Genomic DNA, 27,357 nt, shown 5'->3' on the forward strand with positions numbered 1-27,357 from the left:
GATGGGATAAAAATAACCTTTACCTGGCTGCTGTGGCCTAAGAAAGGAGGGAGGGAAGGGTCTTATGAAGGATAGAGAGGGAGGGAGGTAATATTCAGCCTGGGCACCTTTGAGGAGAAGACCCATGGGAGGTGAAGAATTTGGACATTTAGGACATGGGGGAATTTCGTGAGAGAATGGATTTGCAAACCAGAGACAGTTTTCACCAGTGTCCATGGCCCTCTGCTTTTTCTGTCTTCACCACCTATGCCGGTGGCTGCTGGAGTCACACATTTTGCTCCTCACTCATACCTTGGCTGGGAAAAAGGGTGACTACATTTTTCCAAAATGTAAAGTGACAGCTGTGAGGAACATGCTTTTTCAAATTTGCCACGTTGGAAGGGAACATTAGCTTCTCTTGTGGCGTGTTAGCGGCGCGTGCTAAATGTCCGGAAGAGGCTTTCAGCTCCGAAGGTCTGTGCAGCACAACTGACCATGCCAGGGCAGGGGTGCTTTGTGTGGGCTGATTTCTTTCTGAGGATAAAGGACCATTCATAGTTTTTTGATTTATTCATAATGCCACCTTTACAATCAGTCCCCATTTCACTTTCATATTTTATTTGCAAAAGAACATTTAAAAAATTTCCTGAGGATATCAGAACAGTTGCTAAAGTTTATAGACTGGATATTTAACATATTATCATTACTTTAAATATAAAAATCAGCAAGTACTAGAAACCATTAGTTTCTAATAGCATTTATACACAACTTGAAAACATACATTTAAGTCTATGCTCAAGAATTTTTTGTACCTAGTATCTTCAATTTTTTATCTTTAATTTTACATTTTGAATTTAAAGCTGCTTATTAAGAATGTTAAACTCTTTAATAAAGTATATCAAAAGTGATACAGAAATAGGAAATGTACTTTATTGATAAGCTACATACATAAATATACTTTTAAAACATTCACTTATTATAGAAATACTGCTTGAATGCCTACTGTGTGTACGACACTCAGCTAGGTGCTAAGGATATGAAGTTGAATAAGGCACAATCCTGCCCTCAAGGAGCTTACAGGCTAGTAGAGTTTTTCAAAATGCTGTGTAACAAGTGAGCTAACAGTGATTTCTAATGTAAAGAGGAGCAAATACTTTTTGCATTGAGTGTTAGTTTGGTTGTCTTTGCGAAAGCTTCTTTCTTCTCATAATATGCTGCCTCGTTTACAAATACCGGGTACACGGTACAGTCTCCATCCAACGCAATCGTCTTCCCATCAAGAGTTAAAAACATGGGATCACCAGGGTGCAATGGTTTCCAGTCTTGATCCTCTCAGGAAATGATGAAGATAAATAAATACTTTGGTTTTTCTCTGACTTTAAAAATTTTATGTCAGACTCTAGACAACTAACAAATGAGAGCATTTTCGTCTTTTAAAAAGATATACTTCAGAGATATGTTGAGAGGTGTATGAGTGATATAACTAAACGGAAATTTTGGCAGCATTTTAAAGAGTTCCCCTTTTAATTTTTATGATTGACACATGTAATTAAAGTTTGCTTCAATACCAGGTTTGCCTTGAATGCTGCCAAAGAGATTAATAATATCAAAAGGCAAAACTAAACGCACACCCCATTATAGTCTACTTCTTGCCAGCTGAAGTTAAATTCTCCTCCACAAAATTTAGTAAATATTGATTAAGAGCCTTCTGTGTGCAGACATTCTACTACTGGGAATATAAAAATGAGTAACGCTGTGCGCACAGGAGTTTCCATTCTAATGAGAATTGGTGAGAGAGGGTGGCGGGGCAGGCTGGGGGGGAGTCTAACAGAGGGTGGAGCTTCCCATATATACGCCGCCCCCCCCACCACCATATGAAAACAATTGAGTTTTCTGAAAGGTCTGCACCAGGGATTTGAGCCCTCAAACACCAGTGTTGTCAGGCCACAGGAACCCTCGCAAAGTTCTCAAACTTTGATGTACTTGTAAACCATCTAGGGGTTTTGTTAAAACACAGATTCTGGTTCTATGGACCTGGGATGGGGAGCTGAGAGTCTGCATTTCCAACATCTCCCAGTAGCATCAGCCTCCCCCACAGATCTCCACTGCAGAGCTACTGAACCAAAGTCTTCATATTAACAAGCGCTCCAGAGATTCACAGGCATGACTTCTGAGTTTGAGAAGCACCGCATTATAGGAATTTTCTCAACCCTGGCTGCACACGGTAATCATCTGCAGTGTTTAAAGATATAGAGGGGTGGAGGGGCTGACTCTATGCCAGATAAATCAGTCAGAATCTCAAGGGTGGGGCCTAGGCATCATCATTTAAAAAATTTATTTTAAAATTGACATACAGTAAAATGTACTCATTTTGGTGTCCAGTTCTATGACTTTTGACAAATGCATAGCATAGAGTCATATAACCAAGATACAGGGCACTTCCATCACCCACTTCCCCCAATTCTCTCATGCTACCATCTATTTATTGTTCACCCTTATGTTTTGTTTTTAAAGCTCCCCAGGTGGTTCTAAAGGGCAGGCCCCAGTTGTGAACTAGGGTTCTGCACCAGTGGTTTTCAATCAAGAGATGCGCTCAGAGCCACTGAAGGAGCTTCTTCAACATACACATGGCTGGGCCCCATCTACAAAGATTCTGATGAAGCGCAGTGCTTCCCAAACTTGAGCCTCATGAAAACTAGCTGGCAAACTTGAAACAATAGCACAACAACAAAACAACACTGACACCCTGTCTACACCTTGTTGGATGAATCCAGAATCTCTGGGGATGGGACCGGGGAATCACTATATTGTAAACGCTCCTTAGGTGATTCTCACATGGCTTGAGTTTGAGGAGCACTGATTTAGTAGGTTTGGGATAGATTCCAGGCATTTGGGGGGAAAATCCCCCAGATAATTCCAATGAACATCCTGATTGAGAACCATCTCTTTCACAACAAAATCTGGACTCTTGACCTGGTCCTTGCCTGTGTCTCTGGCCCCAGGGTCTACTGGCCTCTCTGCTCCTTCCCTACTCTCCACTGACATGAGTCTTCCTACTGTTCCTAAAACACTCCAAGTTTGTTCCGGCCTCAGGGCCTTTGCACTGGCTCGTCTCAACAAGTCCTTGTGGAGCTGCCCCATGGTCAACCTTTGGGGTCTTTTCTCTCCAACAGGGATCCTTGCTCCTTAAATTCACCAACCTTCATGAAGCCTTAGGCCACAGGGAGATGTGTTGAGAGGCATATCAGTGATCTAACTAAATTGAAATTCCTTGAGGGATACAAAACTCAAAAAATCTAAGTGTTGTAGCCTGTCAGGACATTTGTCACATTGGCCTCTGTTTCTTGTACTTGTTATTTTTGTCACCTATAGTGTTTTCCTCCTTTCTCTTTGTCATTGTCTTTCCTGTCTTTAAAATATGCCTAAGCCTCCTTCTCCAGGATTCTAGCTAGATCCCACTAAGTCACAAAGCGGGACTTGCTCCACCAGCCTGTCTTGTTGAGCAGGATGTTATTAAGTTCCCAGGTCTATTATACATGTGTATATATATCACATGGATTTTATCTACTTGAGGACTGTGCCATAGTCTCTTGTATGTCTTCCCATGTTGCGCTTGGGATGTATTTCATACAAGAAAACAGCTTGACTAGAATGCTGCAGGCTGATAGGTAGAGCTGGAGAAGCTCTACTACTTCTTTCCAGGCCTCTGGGTGGCTCATATTGAAATGGGTCCTAAGGACAAGTAGTTCTTCAGAAAGTGATCCCCAATGCTATTGCTTCTGCCTTCTTCTTTGGCTACATTCACTCTTCTTCTTACTCTTCAGAAAGGTGATTGTAAGAAACACAGTAAGCCCTAAGGTCATGGGATAGCGCGGGAATATGATGAATGACAATGTCTGGCAAGGGCCTCTAGAGGAGGGGTACCCTGTGGCCTAAGGCTTTGTGAAGGCTGGTGAGTTCAAGGAGCAAGGATCCCACCTGGAGAGACTAGACCCCAAAGGTAGACCATGGGGTAGCTCCACAAGGGCTTGTCAGGATGAGCCAGGATGGAGGTATGATTACCATCAGCAGTTGCTAACAGCATGCTTGGTAATGGCCTATAATAGTATTGACATTCTTATCCAAACTGCTTATGATGCAAATCTGGGACAATTGACAAAGTCTCTAGAAGACAGGATCAAAATAAATGAGACTGTGACATTGGGATATGTGAAGTGTTGTTTAGCTTTTTGGAATCTTTCCTCCTCTCTGCTTTTCCCTTTGCCTTTTCCAGATTTAAACCTCCTACACTCTCCCAAGTAAACCCTGGTGCTGTAGTGGTTAAGAGCTATGGCTACTAACTAAAAGTCGGCAGTTCAAATCCACCAATGGGGTAGTTCCACTGTGTCTTATAGGGTGGCTATGAGTTGGAATCGACTCAACGGCAACTGGTTTGGTTTCATTTTTATACTCTCCCAAGAGACAGGGCTTCCTCCTCCTTCACCATGCCGATAAGAAATGAGGTGATCAAACTAGGCAAGTGTTTTTGAAGTTCCGAGGAGAGTCAGAGGATGGTGGCAGAAAACCTTCCAAAGAAAACATTCTGATTTTTTGCTTTAACTTACTCTGTGGTGATCACAGGGAGGTAACAGTACTATGGCCAACCACAAAGAACATGAGTTCCGGGTCTGCCATTGACAGCTATTTGGCTGTGGGAAGGATATGCCTTCTGGATCTCAGTTTCCTTATATTAAAATAGATACAATAATTCCTACCCATTGTACTTGGGTAGAGATTTCACCTTCTCTGAGAGGCCTTGTTTGACCACTTCCTCCTCATTATTCTGTTAGAGCACTTGGTTGTTTATCTTCCTTTCTAGACCATAGTTCAGCCTTTAGTATATGTAGTTTACAAGTTCCATGAAAGTATAGACCACATTCATTGATGTATTTCCTGAGCCCAGCACAGGATATGCTCAGTAAATATTTATTGAGTGAAGGTCTGACTATCTCAATAGTCTGAAAACACTAGTGTTTTTGAGAACTTCAAGTGAGTTAATGTATGTATAATGCTTTAGGAACTGTAAGGTTTTATTCAAAGGTAGGGCATCATTATTTTCAATATTTTAAAGAAATGGCAAATGTTACCTGCAGGTTAGGATGGATAACAGCAGCAATTTCTCCACTTTCATTCCGGGGATAATCAACTTTCTCCATTATTTTATAGACCTCAATAGCACAGGAAGGAAATTCTTTTCCTATGACAAAAAAAAAAGAAAAAGAAAAAAAAATGTAAACAGCAATAACAACAAAAATCTCTGAAAAAAGAGAAGTTTATACTTTAAGGAGGGAAGACCCACCACCCCCCCCAAAAAAAAAAATAAATAAAAAATGAAGATGGATGGTTACAGGGAGAACACACCACATTTAATTAAGAATGTTCATAAACAACCCTATTGGCAATTGTTGACAAGTACTTTTTTATGCAGATGGGCAGAGGTAGAAAACAGAATTGAAAAAGACAGTGTGGAAGAAAAAGAACATAGGGCTGGGCATCAGGACACCTGAGTTCTAAGCTCCTGGGTGTGTGATCTTGAGCAAGATGCATAACTTCTCGAGGCTTGCTTTGTTTATCTGTCAAATGAAGGTTTTGAATTGCCTTATCTAAGAAGGCCCTTCCAGTTTTGGCATTCTATGATTGCATATTTTCAGGAGGATTTCCAGCATGTTAGGTGACATCAGCATAGTGCTCTTTCTTTTTAAACAGGTACAGCAAACACCTGGACTGTTCCTGAGCAGTGAGACCTTGTAATGCAGGCAGTCTGCCAACAGTGGAGCCCAGCTTCAAAAGGTGCAGTGGCACTAAACAACCCAACACCCACAAACTTGGAAAAGGAGTAGTTTACATCTATACCAGGCAATTGCTGAGCAAGCGGGTTGAACTTTCATCCAACATGGGGCCTATGGTGTGCTATGGCCCCAATCCTTTGCCCTTAGAGCAGAAAGCTTAGTAGGGATGGGGATACTCCTTTACACCTTTTGTATCAATTAGCTTTTGCTGCATAAGGTACTGCTTTAGCGCTTATGGCTTAAAACAACTCTTTAATTTAGATCAAGATCCTGTGGGTTGGGAGGATGGTTCCTCTGGTCTGGGTTGGCTTGGCTAATTTCTGCTTTGCTTGCTCATACATTTGTGGTGAGCTGGCAGGTTGGCTGGAGGCTGGATAATCTAGGATGGCCTTAATCACATGTCTGACATTTGACAGGCAGTCAGCTGGAGCTGTATGCTATTGGCTAGGGTGTCTGTGTTCTGTGCTTCATGGCTTCTCATTTTCCAGCAGGCTAGCCTGGACTTACTCACATGGAGGTGGTATAGGGTTCCCAAGAGCAAGGAGAAAAAGAAAGTCATATGGCCAGCTCAGATATAAGGCTGGGAAAATACTCCCTCTCTTGATAGACCTGAAACATCACATTGCAAACTGCGTGGATGTAAGCAGTGGGAGAATTTGGGGCCATTTCTACAAGCTACCATCCCTTCCATGATGAAGATGGGAACTTTGCTGATTTTTTTCTCTGTAAACCAGAAGGTTCATTGGGAGGAAAGGAAAAAGTGGTAGAACACAAAGGAGTATATTTTTGTACTTAGAATCTCAGAGTTGGAAGGAGTCTGGAAAGCCTAACTCTCACCTAATGCTTGATTAATCTCCATATCATTCTGGCCAAGCGGTCATCTTACCCCTGCTTGAACAACCTCACAAAGTGTGGTCCATTCCATTGTTGATCAGCTTTGTTAATTGGAAACTCGTGTCTGCAGGTAACATTATCCCACTCATTCTATTCTGCCCTCTGGGTCACAAAAAATATGTCTAACTGCTTTTCTAAACAGTACTTCTGAAACCCTGAAATAAAATTGCACTTAAGCCTTCTTTTTGCCAATCCAAATATCCTCAGTTCTATCGATCATTATTCATATGTGGTCAGTAAATGAAAAGGTATGCGAAGGTACTTTGTAAATTGTGAAGTTCTACATACATTTTAGGGATTATTCTTATTATGGTTTTCAAACCCTTCACCATTCTCAACTCTCTCGTATGGCTCAGCTCTATTGATAACTGTCCCTCCTGAGGTAAGAATTCATAATTTACTCACAGTTCTCCACAATCTATTCAAGGCAAAAAAGATGATCACTTCCCTCATCTTGAAAATTTTAAACACAAAAGCGGAACGTTGTCTCTAATGAATTTAACTTTAAGCATTTAGTTTAGACAATTGTTAACAATTGTCAGGATATTTCGGATCCATCATTTCAACCAGGGTATTTTCCTGCTAGCTTTTTGCCATCTATCACCTAGATAAACATGCCACATATGTTCTTAACCAAGTCGCTGATAACTTTTAAGTAGCAAAGAGTCAAGGACGGAGTTCTCCTGCAGATTTCTGGAGACCTTTCTCCAGTTGGTTATTTATGTTAGCATTCTTTGGGTAATGGTGCTCAGTTACAAATGCACCAAACTGGATAGTCAATCAAGCCTCTAAATTAATAGTGGTTTAGAATGTTTGAATTGAAGAATCCTTTGCTTAAATGAAATATTACGTGGAAGAGCAAGAAAACAGAACTGCCCTGGTTGAAGGAGAGGTGGTAGTGGTAGGGTGTCCTAGAGCTACTATTCCCCACCCCTGTGGTGGGAATCTGTGAGACAAGACTTAAAAATCATATTTCTGTACTCAGATTTGTGGCTTTCTACCAGAGTGTAGAGTGTTGTAGCTCTACAAACTTGCTATTCAAAGGGTTTCTTTTGAATATGGTATGATCTTCCCAATACCAGCTCACTAGAAAGAGTAGAACCTGTTCTCAAAAAGGTGGTGGAGAGCTAATTTTTAGTTTTCATGACTTTGAAGTCAAAGGATCACCAAGCACAGAAGAAATCCCCATGATCGCAGTAGGGTACACAATCTGAGGTTAAGGTTCCCACAAACACTGACCTATATACCAGCTTTGTTGCTATAATCACCCATTCCTCAACAACAATTTCAATTCATTGTGTTGGACATTTACATAGAATGTCTCCTTAATTTTATTTATAATTAATTTTAAAAAATTCATTAGTCTTTTTAAAAAATATTTTATTGTGCTTTAGGTGAAAGCTTACACAGCAAATTTGGTTCCCATTTAACAATTTTTGTACAAATTGTTCCATGACATTGGTTACAATTTTCACAATGAGTCATCATTCTCATTATTTTCATTTTGTTTCTTCTGCTTCCATTGATCTAGTTTCCCTTCCCATCCTTACCTTCTCATCTTTGCTTTTGGGTAAACTTTGACTCTTTGGTCTCATATAGTTAATTGTTTAAGGGAGCACATTACTCACGAGTGATACTGTTCATTTTATAAGCTAGTCTATTATTTGGCTACAAGGTGACCTGAAGAAATAGCTTCAAATTCAAGTTCAAAGATTACCTTAGGGTGATAGACTCGGGGGTTCCTCCAGTCTCTATCTGTCTAGTAGGTCTGGCCTTTTTTAAGAATTTGAGTTATGTTCTACATTTTTTCCCAATTCTGTCTGAGACCTTTTACTGTGTCCCTGGTCAGAATGGTTGGTAAAGGTAGCTGAACTAGACCAACTAGTTCTTCTGGTCTCAGGTTAGAGGTGGCTGTCATTCTTGTGGGCTTGTAATTCTATGGACTAATTTCTCTTTTCAGCCTTTGATTTCCTTCACTATCTGTTGCTCCAAACGAGTAGTGACCAATAGTTGTATTTTAGATGGCCACTTGCAAGCTTTAAGACCTGGGACCGTACTCACCAATCTAGGATGTAGAACTTTATCTTTGTGAACAATGTTATGTCAATTGACTAAGTTGTCCCCCAAGACCATGGTGTCAAGCCTTCTAACCCAGTAAACCAATCTTGCAATTTGTTTGGATATATCTAAGAAGCCTCCATAACTGTGCCCCTTATGTGGTTTGTTATTTATGTGGGTACATATCCCTACAGGTACACTTATACATGCACATGCATTTACTCGAGTTTGCCTTTCTATACACACACATATATGTACGCATCCTTAACTACCCATGCAACCACACACATATTTTTTGGTTGTTTTTACTGTTGTTGCAAAATTGTATGTGTTGTAACATTTACAGAAATTGTGACTTTTTCTCGTGTACTTCTTAGTGTTTTTATTCACCTTGGTTTAGTTGTGCTGACTTCACCCATATTGGATCTTGTCTTTCCCATCACCAAAAGTATCAAGTCTACTATCTAGAAAGCGATTCCCCTCCTTCTCCCTCCCATCCCTGGTAACCATCAAAGCACTGTGCTTTCTAAGTGCATATATATTCTTGATTTTTCATAGTAATGGGATCATACTATCTATCTATCTATCTATATATATATATATATTTTGTGTGATTGACTTATTTCACTCAGCACAATGTCCTCCAGATCAACCCATGTTTCATGGACTCCTCATTATCCTTTACAGCTGCATAGTATTCCATTGTATATGTACCACAGTTTGTTAATCCATTCATCTGTTGATGAGCACTTAGGTTGTTTTCATCTTCTTGCTATTGTTAATAATGCAGCAATGAACATTGGTGTGCATATGTCTATTAATGTCACTGCTCTTGTATCTTCAGGATATACACCTAGGAGTGGGATTCCTGGATCATAAGGTATTTCTATTTCTGGCTTTCTGGCACCATACAGTTTTCCATAATGGTTGTACCATTTTGTACTCCCACCAGCAGTGTATATGAGTTCTGATTCCCCAAGCCTGCCAGCATTTGTTTTCTTTCTTTTTTTTTTTATCACTGCCATTTTTGCAGGGGTGAAATATCTCATTGTAGCTTTGATTTGCATCTCTCTAATGGCTGGAATCGACTCGACAGCACTGGGTTTTCTTTTTAATGGCTGATGATCACAAGTATCTTTTCACATATTTATTGGCCACCTGCATGTCCTCTTTGGTGAAGTGTCTGTTCATGTCTTTTGCCCATTTTTTGATTGGATTGTTTATCTTTTTGTTGTTGAGTTGTTGAAGTTTTCTATATATTTTAGAGATTAGACACTTATCAGATATGTCATTGCCAAATATTTTTTCCCAGTCTGCAGGTCCTCTTTTTACTCTCTTCTTAAAGTCTTTTGATGAGCATAAGTAATTAATTTTTAGGAGGTCCCAGTTATCTAATTTATCTTCTGTCATTCATGCATCTTAGTTGTGTTCAATAGGTATTTATGCTGAAAATTAGGTCCCCTAGTTTTGTTCCTATGTTGTCTTCCAGGAACTTTATAGTTTTAGCTTTAATGTTTAGGTTTTTGATTGATTTTGAGTTAGTTTTTGTGCATGACGTGATGTATGGATCCTGATTAATTTTTCTGTATATGAATATCCAGTTTTGCCAGCACCATTTGTTAAAGAGGCTGTTTCTTCCACATTGAATGGACTTTGACCCTTTGTTGAAGATCAGCTGCCCAGATGGATGAATTTACTTCTGGGTTCTCAATTCTATTCCATTGGTCTATGTGTCCATTGTTGAACTAGTACAAGGCTGTTTTGATTACCATGGCTGTATGTAACTTTTGAGATTGAGAAGTGTGAGGCTTCCTACTTTGTTCTTCTTCTTTAATATTGCTTTAGCTATTTGGAGCCTCTTTCCATATAAAGCTGGAGATTAGTTTTTTCATTTCATTAAAGAATGTTGTTGGGACTTGGATAGAGATTGCATTATATCTATAGATTGTTTTAACTTTCACAATGTTAAGTCTTCCAATCCATGAGCATAAATGTTTTTCAATCTATGTAGATGTCTTTTAGTTTTTTGTAGTAGCATTTTATAATTTTCCTTGTATAAGTTTTTTACATCCCTGGATAGGTTTATTCCTAGTATTTTACCCTTTTGGAGGATATTGTAAATGGTATTGCTTTCTTGATTTCCTTTTCAGAGTCCCCCTTATTAGTGTAGAGGAACCAAACTGATTTTTATGTGTATAATTAATTTTTAATTACACAAATAATACATGAATGCACTCTTCTTGAAAATAACTAAAATTAGCTTGGTTTGTTCCTCACCTTTCCAGTAATCACTGTTATAAGTTTGATGTGCTTTCCTCTAAAACTTTTTCTGGGTATTAAAACTACCCCAGTGTACCCAGTGCCATTGAGTCGATTCTGACTCATAGTGACCCTATAGGACAGAGTAGAACTGCCCCGTAGAGTTTCCAAGGAGTGCCTGGCAGATTTGAACCGCCAACCTTTTGGTTAGCAGCCATAGCACTTAACCACTATGCCACCTAGTGTTTTTAAAATAATTATTATTATTTAAAAACAAAGAGTTATAGCATATGTTTTGTTTTGCAAATTTCTTTCTTTCAATAAATAATATGTTTGAAGATCATTCCACATTTGTTTATTTAGCTGTTCCCCAACTGATGGATATTCAGGTGTTTCCATCCTTTCTGTTACAAACAGTGCTACAACAACCAGCCTTGTATACAATGCTTTGCTTGTGCATGTACTTACGTTTCTCTCAGATGTGGAATTTCTGGGTCATAGGATTTGTGCATTTTTAAAAGTGAAAACTATAAGAGTACTCTCTAAATTGTCTTCAAGGAGCCCTGGTGGTACGATGGTTAAGTACTTGGCTGCTAACCAAAAGGTTGGCAGTTTGAACCCACCAGCTACTCCGTGGGAGAAAAGACCTGGTGATCTGCTCCTACGGCCTAGGAAACCCTATGGGGTAGTTCTACCCTGCCATATAGGGTTGTTCTGAGTCAGAATTGACTCAATGACATACAACAAGCGAAGCGTCTATACCAATTTGTAGTTTCATCAACAGAGAATAAGTGTATCTTCTTTTCCTACATCATCACTCACACTTAATATTATTAAATTTTAATATTTTCCCAGTCTAATGTGGGAAAATGGTTTTTCATTTTAACTTGCGTTTCTCTAATTGCTCGTGATGTCCAATATCTTTTTATATATTTATCAGACATTTGTATTTTTTAGTCTTTCTTTGCTTTTTAACATTGAGATTAATAGGAAAATAAGGGTTTGATTTGGGGAGCATTATCTGGTAGCTGCTTTTTTTTGAAGGTGTCTATTCTGGTCATTGAGGAATAGTTCAAGTGAAGACAAATTTTAAAAGGCATCTAGATCATGAGCATGGCAAATGTGACCTAGGTTCTCATTGCTATTTCAGTGTTTAGGGGTTAAGTCATTGTGTGTGCTCATATCATCTCCCTTTCCTGATCTGTTTGTACATTTATATGAACTAACAAGGAAAAAATCTCCTCCTCACTACTTACCTTCATTGAAATGATGTATAAAATCAAGAGCATGTTTAATCATTTTTCTCATTTGATCCAAAATATCAGCTCTCAGAACCCCTTGAGGCTGGGGACCAACTTCTATACCTAGGTATGGAAGAGGAAACTGTCACATTTATATAAGTATTAGAATATATTGTAAAGCTGAGCATTTTAATATCTGAAGATCTAAAATCCTATCATTAAAAATTATTAAAAAGTAGATCTTGTAGCATCATGGAAAATGTTTAAAACATAAATGTAGGTAAAATAAAAAGCTGAACATGTACAAATTATATGCATAGTGAATAAAGATTGGGAGAGAATATGGAAAAAATCAAAGAACAGTAAGATACTGGTGTCTTCAAATTTTATTCAACATTGTCAAAATATTTAAAAAACATAATACAGTAAACCAAATCTGCTGCTGCTGAGTTGATCCCAACTCATAGCAACCCTGTAGGATGGAGCAGAGCTACCCCATAGGGTTTCCAATGCTATACATTTTTGCCCAAGCAGACTGTCATATCTTTCTTCTGTGGAGTGGCTGGTGGGTTTGAACCACTGACCTTTCGGTTAGCAGCTGAGTGCTTTAACCACCGTGTCACCAGGGCTCCTAATACAGTAAAAGGGGTAAACAAATTTATGCTGAAAAAATAGTAAGTGACCATAAAGAGAAATTGTCATAGGCAGGTTTGACAGGAGGAAGCAACATTTATTTAGTCATAGAAAACTAGACCAGATGAGCCATGGATTTCAGCCAATAGAACAATCCATGCCACCCTAGAGAGCAACACTCTTGCCCTTAACATAACAACTCATCCTGATAAAACAGTGCAATGGTTTTAATTTTCTGCTGTTGTTGTTAGGTGATGTTGAGTTGGTTCTGATTCATAGCAAACATATGCACAACAGAACAAAACACTGCCCAGTCCTGTGCCATTCTCACAATTTTTGTTATGCTTAAGCCCATTGTTGCAGCCATTGTGTCAATCCATCTCATTGAGGGTCTTCCTTTTTTTCAATGACCCTCTACTTTACCAAGCGTGATGTCCTTCTCCAGGGACTTATCCCTCCTGATAACATGGTCAGAATATGTGAGACGAAGTCTTGCCATCCTTGCTTCTAAGGAGCACCCTGGTTGTAGTTCTTCCAACACAAATTTGTTCACTCTTCTGGCAGACCATGGTATATTCAATATTCTTTGCCAATACCATAATTCAAAGGCATCAATTCTTCTTTGGTCTTCATTATTCATTGTCCAGCTTTTGAATGCATATGAGGTGATTGAAAACACCATGGCTTGGCTCAGGCACACCTAAGTCCTCAAAGTGACATCTTTGCTATTCAACACTTTAAAGGGGTCTTTTGCAGCAGATTTTTGCAATGCAATACGTCATTTGATTTCTTGACTTTTACTTCTGTGGGCGTTGATTGTGGATCCAAGTAAAATGAAATCCCTTACAACTTCAATCTTTTCTTGTTTATTATGATGTTGCTCATTTGTCCAGTTGTATTTTTGTTTTCTTTGTGTTGAGGTGCAATTCATACCGAAATGTAGCCTTGTATCTTCATCAGTAAGTGCTTCAAGTCCTCTTCACTTTCAGCAAGCAAGGTTGTGTCATCTGCATATCGCAGATTGTTAGTGAGTCTTTCTCCAATCCTGATGCCCCATTCTTCTTCTTCGTATAGTCCAGCTTCTTGGATTGTTTGCTCAGCATACAGATTGAATAAGTACGGTGAAAGGATACAACCCCGATGCACATCTTTTCTGATTTTAAACCACAAAGTATCCCCTTGTTTTATTTGAGTGACTGCCTCTAGGTCTATGTACAGGTTCCTCATGAGCACAATTAAGTGTCCTGGAATTCCCATTCTTTGCAAAGTTATTCACAATTTGTTATGATCCACATAGTCGAATGCCTTTGTATAGCCAATAAAACACAGATAAACATCTTTCTAGTATTCTCTGGTGTCAGCCAAAATCCATCTGACACCAGCAACGATATCCCTCATTCCATGTCCTCTTCTGAATTGGGCTTGAATTTCTGGCAGTTGCCTGTCGATGTACTGCTGCAACCACTTTTGAATGATCTTCAGCAAAATTTTACTTGTGTGTGACATTTATAATATTGTTGAATAATTTCTGCATCCGGTTGGATCACCTTTCTTTGGAATGGGCACGAATGTGGATCTCTTCCAGTTGGTTGGTCAGGTAGCTGTCTTCCAAATTCCTTGGCACAGACGAGTGAGTACCTCCAGCGCTGCATCTGTTTTTTCTTTTTGAAATATCTCAATTGGTATTCTGTCAATTCCTGGAGCCTTGTTTTTCGCCAATGCCTGTAGTGCAGCTTGGACTTATTCCTCCATTACCATCAGTTATTGATTCATATGCTGCCCCCTGAAATGATTCAATGTTGATTAATTCTTTTTGGTACAGTGACTCTTTGTATTTCTTCCATCTTCTTTTGATGATTCCTGCATCATTCAATATTTTGCCCATAGAAGCCTTCAAAATTGCAACTCAAGGTTTGAATTTTTTTTCTTCAGTTCTTTCAGCTTGAGAAATTTGGTCTTCTAACTTCAGGTCTTTGCACATTTCACTATAATACTTTTGTCTTCTCGAGCTATTCTTTGAAATCTTCTGTTCAGCTCTTTTACTTCATCATTTCTTCTGTTTACTTTAGCTACTTGACTTTCAAGAGCAAGTTTCAGAGTCTTCTGACATCTATTTTGGTCTTTTCTTTCTTTCCTGTCTTTTTAATAGCCTTTTGTTTTCTTCATGTATGATATCCTTGACGTCATTCCACAACTCATCTGGTCTTTGGTCATTAGTGTTCAATGTGTTAAATCTGTTCTTGAGATGGTCTCTAAATTCAGGTGGGATAGTCTCAAGGTCATATTTTGGCTCTCATGGACTTGCTCTAATTTTCTTCAGCTTCAACTTGAACTTGCATATGAGAAACTGATAGTATGTCTGTTCGAAAGTTGGCCCTGGCCTTGTTCTGACTGATGATATTGAGGTTCTCCATCATTTCTTTTGACAGATGTAGCCGATTTGATTCCTGTGTATTCCATCTGGTGAGGTCCTTTCATGTTGTTGGAAAAGGTATTTGCAATGAAGAAGTCGTTGGTCTTGCAAAATTCTATTCTGTGATCTTCGGCATTGTTTCCATCATCAAGGCCATATTTTCCAACTACTGATCCTTCTTTATTTCCAGCTTTCTCATTTCAATCACCAGTGATTATGAATGCATCTTGATTGCATGTTTGATCGATTTCAGACTGCAGAATTTGATAAAAATTTTCAATTTCTTCATTTTTGACCTTAGTGGTTGGTGCATAAATTTGAATAATAGTCATAGTAACTGATTTTTCTTGTAGGCGTATGGGTATTATCCTATCACTGACATCGTAGTACTCCAGAATAGATCCTGAAATGTATTTTTGACAAGGAATGTGACATCATTCCTCTTCAACTTGTTATTCTCAGCATAGTAGACCATATGATTGTTAGATTCAGAATGACCAATTCTAGTCCATTTCAGCTCACTAATGCCTATGATACTGACCTTTATGTGTTCCACTTCATTTCTGATGACTTCCAATTTTCCTAGATTCATGCCTCGTACATTCCAAGCTGTGATTATTAATGGATGTTTACAGCTGTTTCTTCTTATTTTGGATCATGCCACATCAGGAAATGAAGGTCCTGAAAACTTTAGTCCATCCATGTCATTAAGATCGACTCCACTTTGAGGAAGAAGCTCTTCCCCAGTCATATTTTGAGTGCCTTCCAACCTAAGGGGCTCATCTTCTGGCAATGTATCAGATAATGTTCTGCTGCTATTTGTAAGGTTCTCGCTGGCCAATTGTTTCAGAAGTAGACTGCCAGGTCTTCTTCCTAGTCTGTCTTAGTCTGGAAGCTCTGCTGAAACCAGTCCACAATGCTAGACCCTGCAAGTATTTGAAATACTGGTGACATAGCTTTCAACATCACAGCGACACACAAGCCACCACAGCACCACAAACTGACAGATAAAGTGGTGTAGAAAAAAAAATTGTTTTCATTTCTTCGTAACACAACTATGTCTGCACTATCAGGCCTACCTCCTGTGGCTGTCAAGCATCCATCCTTATAGCTATAAAGCTACTCTTTCTCTAAAGCACATATCTACCCTCTTCTCTCTTGATCAAGTCTTCCCCATACTTGTCCTTCAATCATCACCCTCTCCTTTTCAAGGATGTTTGTATATTCAACAGCCTTGGAAGATAGAGATGGTGTTTTCCTGGGAGCAACAGGCAAGTGTGTCTACTGGCCATTACAGAAGATTCAAGTTCCCTTAGCTCAATCGTTGCCCCTGGAGTGCCACTGGCATGTGTAGGTGTTATCTGGCCCTTTTCACATATCATATGGAATTGGTGCTCAGGAGCCAGCGCAAATGATGACACTCTGTTACCGCTGATGTTAATAAACTATTACATGTTTCTGACCTAGGAGTCTTCTGTCTAATACCAGCATCCACAAAAACAAAACACAACAAAACAACTAACTTATTAGCTTGCAGGTAGGTTAAAACCTTAGACTCCTTGACAATGAGAGAGCCAGAAAGCAGCCTGGAGAAGACCTAAAGCTCATGCTCCTCTGGAACTACAAGTACTTTGAAGAAACAGATCCACTGCCTTTCTGGCCCAATCAAATCTGACCACACTGAATAAGCTCATGAATGTATATATTACCAAAGTTAAATGACTAATATTTTATATATAGTCATAGTTATAGGAATCATATGGCAGGGAATATTTGTATATATCTAAGTGGCATGTGTGATTAAATCTGTAATTAGCAATCATTTATAAGTTTAAATTGTGTACTCAGTGGAAATTACAACTAACACTCATCAAATGTGCACTATTAGGCTGCAGAAAGGGTAGGGGACAGAGAACTCTATGATAACTGGAGATTACAGTGTAGCAAGAATGACATGTAATCAATCAGGAGCTCGGGGTCCATTGTACATGATATTCCCTTTCCTTCAAAGGGTTGTCTGAGGACTAGGCCTGGTTCACCAACTGTTTAAAGAAATTTGTGGAGTAAATGACTCTGGAGTGTGGTTAGGGAAGGCTCTTTAGAAGGTGGCATTTGAACTGGACCTTGAGGATGAGAAGAATTCTGCAAGGCTAATTTAGAAGGACTGAGCATTACAGCAAAGAAAACAATATGAACAAAAAACGAAAGGCTGCTCAATAAAATTGAGGAAGTTTAGTATAGTTAGAGTGTTTGCCTGCCTGGGGTTAATATCCTTGCTACTTGAAAGTTACAAGCTGTACTAATATGCAAGGTAGCTATAAGCATTCTTTATAAATAATTTTCTTGGAGTTTCAGATAGGATATATTTTGTTCAGTTATGACAATGGAAAATATGACTTACCAACTGGATATTTGGCTATAGAACGAGTGGTTGCATATTTGAGGGATGGATGCTCAATAAGATAAACATAGCAGGGTGATGGAGCCAAAGAAGTCTGAAAAGAATTTAAAACATCTTTCTTATTATGTAAAGACCATATGTTTGTTCTCTTTGCTGCTACAGACTCAATAATGCTTTTAATATGTTTTACTTCATCAGCTAAAATCAGTAAAAGAACTTTATGAAATGCACTCTAAAACTCAATGTTATTGTTACAGCTTTGAAAACACATAAATTAATTACTTATAAAATCAAATTATACATAGCTTTTTGGGTAAAATGTACATTAAGCAATTCTCCAGAACCATGATTAAAGAATAGGAAATAAATTTTCCTTCTAAATGGATGTGATTATTTTTGTTTTTATCACTGGTTACACTTACTATTTAGCTTAGTATTGGTCTCTTAAAGAATTCTGTTTCTACCCCTGTGCTCAGCTCTCTACTGATGTTGAGTGACCCCCTCCACTTAACCGAATGAGAATTTAAGCTAGACCTTTCAGATTTGATAACCTTGCAACCAAAGCATTCAGCTATCCCTTCAGTGATTAACAAAGAATGACTTGATGATGATCTCCTACAAGAACTACTATCTAGCTACTGTCAGAAACTCAAGGGAAACAAAAATAATAGTTAACCTTTAAAAAAAACCTTTACAATCTGCTAAGTTATTGCACTAAATGTTTAAATACTTTGCATCATTTAAGGCTTTTAACAGTCATATGGGGTGTTATCATGCTAATTTTATAAAATGAGGAAAGCAAGATTCTGAGAATTGAGTTTCTTGTTCAAGGTTAGCGGATGAGATAATCAGCATTAGAACTCAGGTCCTCCTAACTACAGGACAAACACTTTCCACTAAGTCATACTGCCTTTCAGAAAGTGTGGATAGCCATTATACAGAAGCAAACATACGGTTCATTATTTGTGTTTTTCCTTGGTTGTTACTTTCTAGCAATTTTTCTCTGGCTACAGACTACACACTGAATTGCAGAATTTTCCATTTTGTAGATCTCTGAGCCTTAAAATGATTAACTATGTGAAGTACTGAAAGATCCAATGTGTGCTGGGGTATCTGAATAAAATGGGGGCAAGAGCAGAACTAAAGGGAGCCAAGCTTTTTATTATAGGACTTTAGTCAACATTAAATGACTATTTCATGAGCTTCCTAAAATTGAACTACTTCAATCACACATTTTAAAATTTTGATATAATTTTTACTTGGTTTTACCAAATAGCCCAGATTTGGTAGTTGTCTGGATAAAGATTTGTTATTTTACAGATACAAGAATCTACAAGTGTTTTATTCTTTCATTCATTGTGTATATTCTTTTACTTGTTCCCTGTCCTTTCTCTTGGCAGTCGCTGGTCCCTCTATATTCTGATACCACCCCTCTCTCCCAAGCTTAGTTTGGAGCAGACCCCATCTCTCTTGGGCCCTCTCTCCTGATCCTTTTCTGGTTGTTTCACATCTCTAATTGACTTAAAAGTACAGGTCCTATGCTAACTTATAAATTAATAAAATTAACATTACCTTAATATAATGAAACATCTGAATTAAAAAGTCATTCTTGGAATCTTCAAGAATAAGAGTGCACCCCATATTAGACGTAGTGTTGTGAAGGTCAAAAATAATGTCATAGGAATCTTCACTCTCTTTTGGACCAAATAAATGATTTATTTCTTGAGCCCTTATTACTTCATATGGCAAATCCTCTGACCTATTTTTGCTGTTATTAGCAGAGAAAAAAAAGATTAAAAACATCTGTGGCTGAGATAACATAAATATACAATAAAAACACAATTTACAAGGAACCAGTTGCCAAACCTTTAATATGAAATATCTGTGAGAGAAGTGAAAACATCTGAAAAACTTTATAAATAAAAAATACCATTTTTCCTTCATTTGATTCCCTATAATTAATGTTGCATTGCATTTTGACAAAATGACAGTTTGTTGATGTGACTGGTCACAAGGTAGAACATTTCAAACAGAATTCAACATTTTATTGCAATCTTGTACAATTTAATAAACAGTTTCCGAGCACATAAATATGGTGCATTGGGCTATTTATTTTGGGGCTGGGTCATCAAATTAACTTTTTTTTTGCACTCTAGCTAACTCTAGCGCACAAAACAGTGAAACTTAGGTGCTTACATCCTCCAGTCAGGGATTACTAATGGAGGTCCAAGAACCACCAGTGGTCCAGGGTCAAACTTTATAGATAAAAATCTGTAAACCCTCCAAAATTGCAAAATTTTGTGGATATTTGCATGTTTTTTTTCTGGGATGAGGCTTCATAGTTGTTATTGAATTCTCAAATAAGTCTCTATCTACCCCCACCACAGATGGTTAAGATATACTTTTTTTTTTTTGCTTTACATGGTTATGATTTAAATTTATTTTTCCTCATTAAGCCACTCTACCTCATTTTCCTGTAATTCCATTTATTTCTATTCCGTAACTATTTTTGCTAGTAATTCCGAGGAATCTAGAGACTGCACCTGCAATCAAGAAGGTGAAGCAGATATTTTATGACTATGAGGCAAAAGCCATGAGGACAAAAGGTGAATGCTAGGATGGTGCAGTGGGAAGACAGGTAGAGCCTATGGCATTGATGATATCATTGAGCCACTGCCCTAGCCCTGGGCTGCCTACCTGTCTCTGGAATTACTATTTGTGAAAAAGAAACCCTTATTTGTTTGAGTCATTGTTTTTAGGTTTCTGTTATACACAGCCAAAAACAATTTCTAATGGATATGTACGCATTTTAAAAGTTAATTCATGAGATAACCGTATGTGATTCCCCACTCTGAACCAATTGCTTCTACATCATTCTCTCCCACATTAATAAACAGCACCACTACCTACCTAGTTGTTCAGAGTCAAGGGTTGAAGTCTTAAAAGATAACAGAAACTTCAAGTTTTCATGCCTGAAGTTCAGGTCCCACTGGAAGAGTCTGAAGGGATAGGGCTGGAAGAAGAGGCAGGGGCAATATCCTGAAGGACCCTATTAGCTATGCTAAGTTGTTTAGATTTTGAATAAGAGTCTTTTGCAGAATTTTCAGCAGGGGATAGGCATGGTAAGATTTGCATGTTAGAATGGTCCCTATGGCTACCATACGCAGGATGGATGCAGAAAGGACTGGAGTAAGGCTGGACACGGAGAGATTCTTTAGGGGGCTACTCTAACTGTCCACACAAAGCAGCAGTCAGGAAATCAAAAGATGCACTGCATTGGGCAAATCTGCTGTAACAGACCTCTTTAAAGTGTTGAAAAACAAAGATGTCACCTTGAAGAGCAAGATGCACCTGACACAGGCCATAGTGTTTTCAATCATGTCCTATGCATGTGAAAGCTGGATGATGAATAAGGAAGACCGAAGAAGAATTGATGCCTTTGAATTGTGGTGTTAGAAAAGAATATTGAATATACCGTGGACTGCCAAAAGAACGAACAACTCTGTCTTGGAAGAAGTACAACCAGAATGCGCCTTAGACATAGGGATGGCAAGACTATGTCTCACATACTATGACATGTTGTCAGGCGTGATCAGTCCCTGGAGAAGGACATCACGCTCGGTAAAGTAGAGGGCCAGCCAAAAAGAGGAAGATCTTCCTTGAGATGGATTGACCTGGTGGCTGCAACAATGGGTTTAAGCATAATAACGATTGTGGGGATGGCCCAGGACCAGGCAGTGTTTCATTCTGTTGTACACAGTGTCGCTACGACTTAGAACCGACTCGATGGCACCTAACAACAACAGCAGCAGAAATGGGGAGTGCCTGAATGGTGCAAATGTTTAATGTGCTTGCTGCTAACTGAAAGGTTAATGGTTCTCCCACCCAGAGACACCTCAGAAGAAGGGCCTGGCGGCCTACTTCCGGAAAAAAAAAAAATCTGCCGTCAAAAACTCTGTGGAGCACAGTTTTACTCTGACATATATGGGTTGTCATGAGTTGGAATTGATTTAATGGCAAATGGTTTGATTTTTTTGGTTTAGTGGAAATGGAGAGGAAGACTGGATTTGAGAAATACTTGCCGGGAACAACTGAGATGACATAGAGACCCACTGGACATGGAAGATAAAGACCTGGGAAGGTTCTAAAATGAGTTCCGTAAGGGATTGGTGGGTAATGGTGCCATCACTGAGATGGGGAATACAGGAGAAGGAGGAAGTTTGAGGGAGCGAGAACAGGAAAACTTAGATTATCAGTCTCATAAATTTTCTTAACCATCCTGAGAGAGAACTGTCTAGCCTCTGGATAGTATTAAGGGAAAAAAAGCAGAAAATGAATTTAATTTAAAAGACTGCTCTCATGAAGCTGCACGCCTTTGGATAGTCATGATATAATTCACTCTAGTCCAGAGTTATTTGAGAAGTTAACATGCTGACTAAAAGAGTTATTCTTCAACAACTCTTACTTGTAATTTAGGAGTTAGTTAACAGCTATTTTAGGAGCTCTGGTGGCGCAGTGGGTAAGAGCTACAGCTGCTAACCAAAAGATCAGCAGTTCAAATCTACCAGCTATTCCTTTGAAATGCTATGGAGCACTTCCACTCTGTCCTACAGGGTCACTATGAGTTGGAATTGACTCAGAGGCAATGTTTTTTTTTTGGTTTGATGGCACAGTGGTTAAAGCACTCAGCTGCTAACCAAAAGGTCAGTCGTTCGAACCCACCAGGCCCTCCTCAGGAGAAAAATGTGGCAGTCTGTTTCTGTAAGGATTTACAGCCTTGAAAACCCTATGGGGCAGTTCTACTCTATAACTATCTTTCGATTTGTAGTGAGATCAAACATGAGTAATTCTCTACACTCAGATTAGCATTTATCAAAAAAAGAAAAATAAGGTAGCTCTGCATTAGTTGTTTCTGTGCACATGTTATGTCTTAGCTAGTAGTCTACATACTCCTGAAGGGTAGAAACTGTTTCTTATATAGCTTTGTGCATGGCACAGTGCCCTGAGAAGAGCTGGCATTTAATAATATTTTTAGATAAATTAAAGAATGAAGTGGTAAAAAGCAAATGCTTAGAGGCATGTATGTCTATCTACAACGGTAGCTATTATGATATAACCAAAAGCAAAAATAGTTAACAAGGGCGTACCTGGAGTGTTACTATCACATACATTGTATGCAGTTTAGTATACAGTGGTTGGAATTTAAAGTATTTGTTCAGGTGGAGTGCCTTTGCCTCTCATTATTACCATCTATGGCAATACACCACTGAAGGTAAGTGGATCTTTGATCACAGAGCTATCATGTCACCTGATAATGGACATTTACTCACTTTTTCTTTCAACAAATATTAACTGAAACATCACATTTTTCTAAACTAGAACTTCATGCGCTATCATAAATACTGTTGCACGAAAAAATAGTAATGAATTATCTAGAAAGCTAACAAACTTGTGCACAAGCATAGTGGTCAAACACTACTTTCATGCAAAGGATTATTAAATGTGTTTCCTTAAAGATATTGTTTAAAAATAAAACATTTGTTATTTATTTGCCTCAGTCTGTATAGAGTACATTTAAAAAGAAAATCAGTTAAGAATAGCCTGGCATTTAAGAAAGATTGTAAAAAAGCATATGAATGTCTAGTTTAGATACTTGTGTAGTTCGTCATGAAGTGTGATTAAAAGTGAAAGTGATCTTACGATAGCAACTATATGGATTAACATGCGTATTTATAACATGCATTTTTTTATAGGTATAGGTGTGTTCTCTCTCACACACATACCGCTTTTCTCACACATACACATGCACACAACATAAAACATAGTCTTACCCAAGATTTTCAAGGTCAAAAACTCGATTCAAGTCACAGTCAATATATCTGGAACACTTCTTCACTGCTCTTGGGTTGGTAATAAACGGTTTCACCTCCAGCCCTGCTCTCTGAATCTCTGCACCATCCTCTAGCCAGTGCTTAACTAGAAAGACTCCTGTTAGCTCGTTGCCATGCGTTCCTCCAAATATAGCAACCTTTTTTATAGGCTCTTCAGCAACGTGACAAGAGGTCATTTTACCATGTAGTTTTATCTGACTTCTGCAATTCAGAAGAGAGAAGATCAAAGTAAACTTAATTTCTGAAGAAAAGTTGAGAAATTTAAATTGAAAGGAATATTTCACCAAAGTGCAAAGTTCAAAGTTCCCTTGAGTACATCTTAACTCTGTTTCAAGTTCCGAGCTCTGTTTATTATATGGACACTCCTTCCTTTAGCCCTGCCCTTTACCATATTTGGATTAAAATATGCAAAGATCAGCGAGAGATACAGCTGTTTACTCTAACTTCTAACTCCCTCAGATGGTCAGTACATCTAAATGCAATTATAAATCAGCATCACACTCATACCAAAAATTTGTTTTTCCTTCCCTGACATCTAATGGTGAGTTTATGATTATTTGTAATAACAAAAATAGTTTAAATCCAATTTCAAAAAAATATAAAAAATAAAGAATTGGTCCATACATGTACCTGTTATTATTCAATATTTATATTTTCACTGGCATTTGAAAACAGCTATTTTTCATCATCTGAGTGAATTCAATCTCATCTTTATAAACAGCCACAGGGACATCCTCAGAAGCCCCCCCCTTGAACCAACATTCTTTTTTTTCAGAATGCTTTAGAGACACAAGGGCCAAATAAATGATCACCGAGACTTAAAAAGCTACTTTCAAATATTTTTTATTATTATTTTTTATCATGAAGTTTTTGGTCATTCTGTCAACTTTCTTAGGAATCTTCCTCACTTTTTGCATAAATACTAAAGGAAAAGCAACTGTTGGTACTTTTCTAGTCCTTGAAATGCCTGAAAATGTCTTGGGACATACTGTATATACTATCCACATTATGAGTTTATCCACATTATGAGTTTATATAGACGTGGCCTAATTCATTGGCAGTGAGACTGTCCACTGGAATGCACCACTTAAGAGGGGGTTTTGTTAGGAGAAACTATCCAGAATACTAAGATGATTACATCCTTTCGGAGAAATGATTCTGAGCCAGATCTAGTTTGACTTCATGCGCAATCCAGACAGTCAAATATGTTCAAGTCCTGGGAATATTATGTACTAGTAATTATCATGTTGTTTGACAGGGTACAACAAGAGTAAATCACTACAATTACAGAGTAGTTTAATTTATAATGTTCTTCGGCATATGTTCTCGCAGTTTATTTATACATCTATTTTGTAAGATACGGCGGGTTAGGTGTTGACGTTCCCAATGCAGCAGTAAAGGAACCAAAAAACCAAACCAAACCGAATGCCGTCGAGTTGATTCCAACTCAGGAAAGAGAGGTTAAATAACTTAAGATTCTGCAGCTATTTAGGAGCAGAACAAGGCCTGGGACCCAAGTTTTCTGACTCAAAGACCAATATTTTTCATACACAATAGAATGTCTATTGGCTTTCCCCAAAATTCCACTTTTTCCTTTCAAAATTTGCATAAATAATCACTACAGTGTGCTCAGGAAATAAACATACAAATAAAACATGATAGAAATATAAAATATAAATGTTTCATAATTTTTAATAAACCAATTCCTGTGTTCTTCCTTTAAGAGATTATAATGCAGAGAAAGCAAAACAACAAAATCTAAATTTACACATTAACAGTGTTCCAGTCTAAGAAAAAGTTCCTTTAGCCTTTGATTTTCTACCCACATTGATGTACAGTAAACATTTCAAGCAGTGTAAAGATTATGAAAACGTGTGTGAATGTAAGTAGATGAGAGTTGTGTTGTTTACTTATTTTGGTTTTAGGAACAGTAAAACCAAATGGTGAATTTTTAACACTTGATTATGTTTTGTTTCTTTTCTGCCGATTTGTAGTTAGTTTTGTTCTTTGCCCTAGTCTCTCTGGAAATGCTGCTTCAGCTCTTTACTAGTAGCTGGCACAAATGACTTGCATTTTGAGGCTTGTTTTATGGAATCTCAACAGTTCAGCATTTTGAAGCACATTTAACATGCATAAAGTAAGTTTCTCTTACATGTAAGAATAAATAACTTTTTTGAGAGTTAATTACAGTAATCCTGTCCTATACTTACCTTGTTTACTGTGTACAGAGTTTGTCTTCCGTGGAAAGCTTTATTAGAAAAAAAGGAGAGCATTTCCTCAGAACTAGAGCAACAGAGGCTTTTCATACTCTTAAACCAAGTTAACTTCCGAAAGATTTTTAACTCCCTGTTTCCCAAAGTGCACTAAATTTTCAGGTCCCACAAAACCTACAATTTTTTAGTCTAGTTCTTTTTTTGAGAGTCAGAGAATTGATACTATACAAAGTGAAGCCTTTTCTAGTTGTCACTATCTTGGTATTAGATTAATATTTAATGTTTTGAAGTTCTTAAAAGAATAAGCCTAATAACTTCCAACACTGCAAATATTTTGTGATGATAAAGGCACTTTATTTATTAATAAAATAATGTAGTTTAAAACAAAAGGAGAGCAAATTTTTTCTTCATAGTCATGGCTGTGCAATAGATTGATGCCAGAAATTTTGAAGAAGAGAAATTCAAGGTGGGGTTGACCCAAAAAAATATGGTAGGGGGGATAAGTAGGGTCTTCTTTCTCATATTAAAGTGCCTTGTACATAATGTGGTTGTCCAGAAATCGTATCATCAAACTGCTTTCAGTACTTTGGAGCCCTCGTGGCGAAGTGGGTAAGAGCTCAGCTGCTAACCAAAAGATCAGCAGTTGAAATCCATCAGCTGCTCCTTGGAAACCCTATGGGGCAGTTCTACTCTGTCCTACTGGGTTACTATGAGTCAGAATCGAATTGATGGCAATGGGTTATGGCCCTATTGCTATAGCCCATTCTGACCAATTTTCTAGGTAGAAATAAATGATAACCAGAAGAAGATACGGATAGAGTAGATATGTTTCTAAACTGCTGGCAGAGATTCCACGTTTTTCATGTCTATATCTTTTAAATGTAACACAGGTAGCATAGTAGCATAAGGATTTTTTTTTTAATGTATGTATCAGGTCAAGGTATGTTCCTTGGAACTTCTATTCATTTTGGGTCTTCTTTGCAGAGCTATGACGAATAACAAGTCTTTTCAGATATTTTATTGCCTGAAGTCTTCTCTTTTCCACATAAAAGGTGACCCTATTCCTTCAAAGCTTTTTCTTTAGGATGGCATTCAAGGTCCTCTATCATCTGGTCTCAACCTACCTATAATCATATCTCCTAATATTTTTTTTTATTTGACCTAATTTCCAAAAAAAAAAACAAAAAACAAAGCTACTTATACATGTCATGTTTTCACAGTCTTAGGCCTTTACTAACACCATTTGTCTCTGAGCCCGCTCCCTCCTTCATCCACCACAGCCTTCAAAATGGTCAGAAGATATGGTAACAAAACATGGCCTATGAACTCAGACAGAACTAGAATTACTATACCCAGCCCATAGTAGGAAACCAACCAATCCAAACCAGTTCCCCAGTTCTGACTCATGGCGAAGAACTGTGCTTCATAGGGTTTTCAGGGGCTGATTTTTCAGAAGCAGATTGCCAGGCCTTTATTCTGAGGCATCTCTGGGTGTACTCAAGTCTCCAACCTTCTGGCTAATAGCCAAGCTCTTAACTGTTTGCATC

The 27,357-nt window shown here is 38.1% G+C and overlaps 1 protein-coding gene across 2 annotated transcripts; it reads right to left on the bottom strand.

The window, feature by feature from the left end:
* Positions 1-844: 844 nt before the first annotated feature.
* Positions 845-25,865, bottom strand: ASPA (aspartoacylase). 2 transcript variants are annotated; one of them, XM_049859856.1, is made up of 7 exons: positions 25,808-25,865; positions 23,538-23,798; positions 19,279-19,474; positions 17,707-17,800; positions 12,275-12,382; positions 5,106-5,215; positions 845-1,308 (listed from the first exon to the last, which is right to left on the bottom strand). In XM_049859856.1, the coding sequence occupies exons 2-7, from the start codon at positions 23,771-23,773 to the stop codon at positions 1,111-1,113; spliced, it is 942 nt and encodes a 313-aa protein (XP_049715813.1). In that variant the 5' UTR covers positions 23,774-23,798; positions 25,808-25,865; the 3' UTR covers positions 845-1,110. The 2 variants fall into 2 exon arrangements, with proteins under 2 accessions (XP_049715813.1, XP_049715812.1); XM_049859855.1 differs by lacking the exon at positions 25,808-25,865 and having other exon boundaries at positions 23,538-23,880.
* Between the last annotated feature and the right edge of the window lie 1,492 nt (positions 25,866-27,357).

This window comes from Elephas maximus, chromosome 19 (genome assembly GCF_024166365.1).
Source record: "Elephas maximus indicus isolate mEleMax1 chromosome 19, mEleMax1 primary haplotype, whole genome shotgun sequence".
NCBI lineage: Eukaryota > Metazoa > Chordata > Mammalia > Proboscidea > Elephantidae > Elephas > Elephas maximus.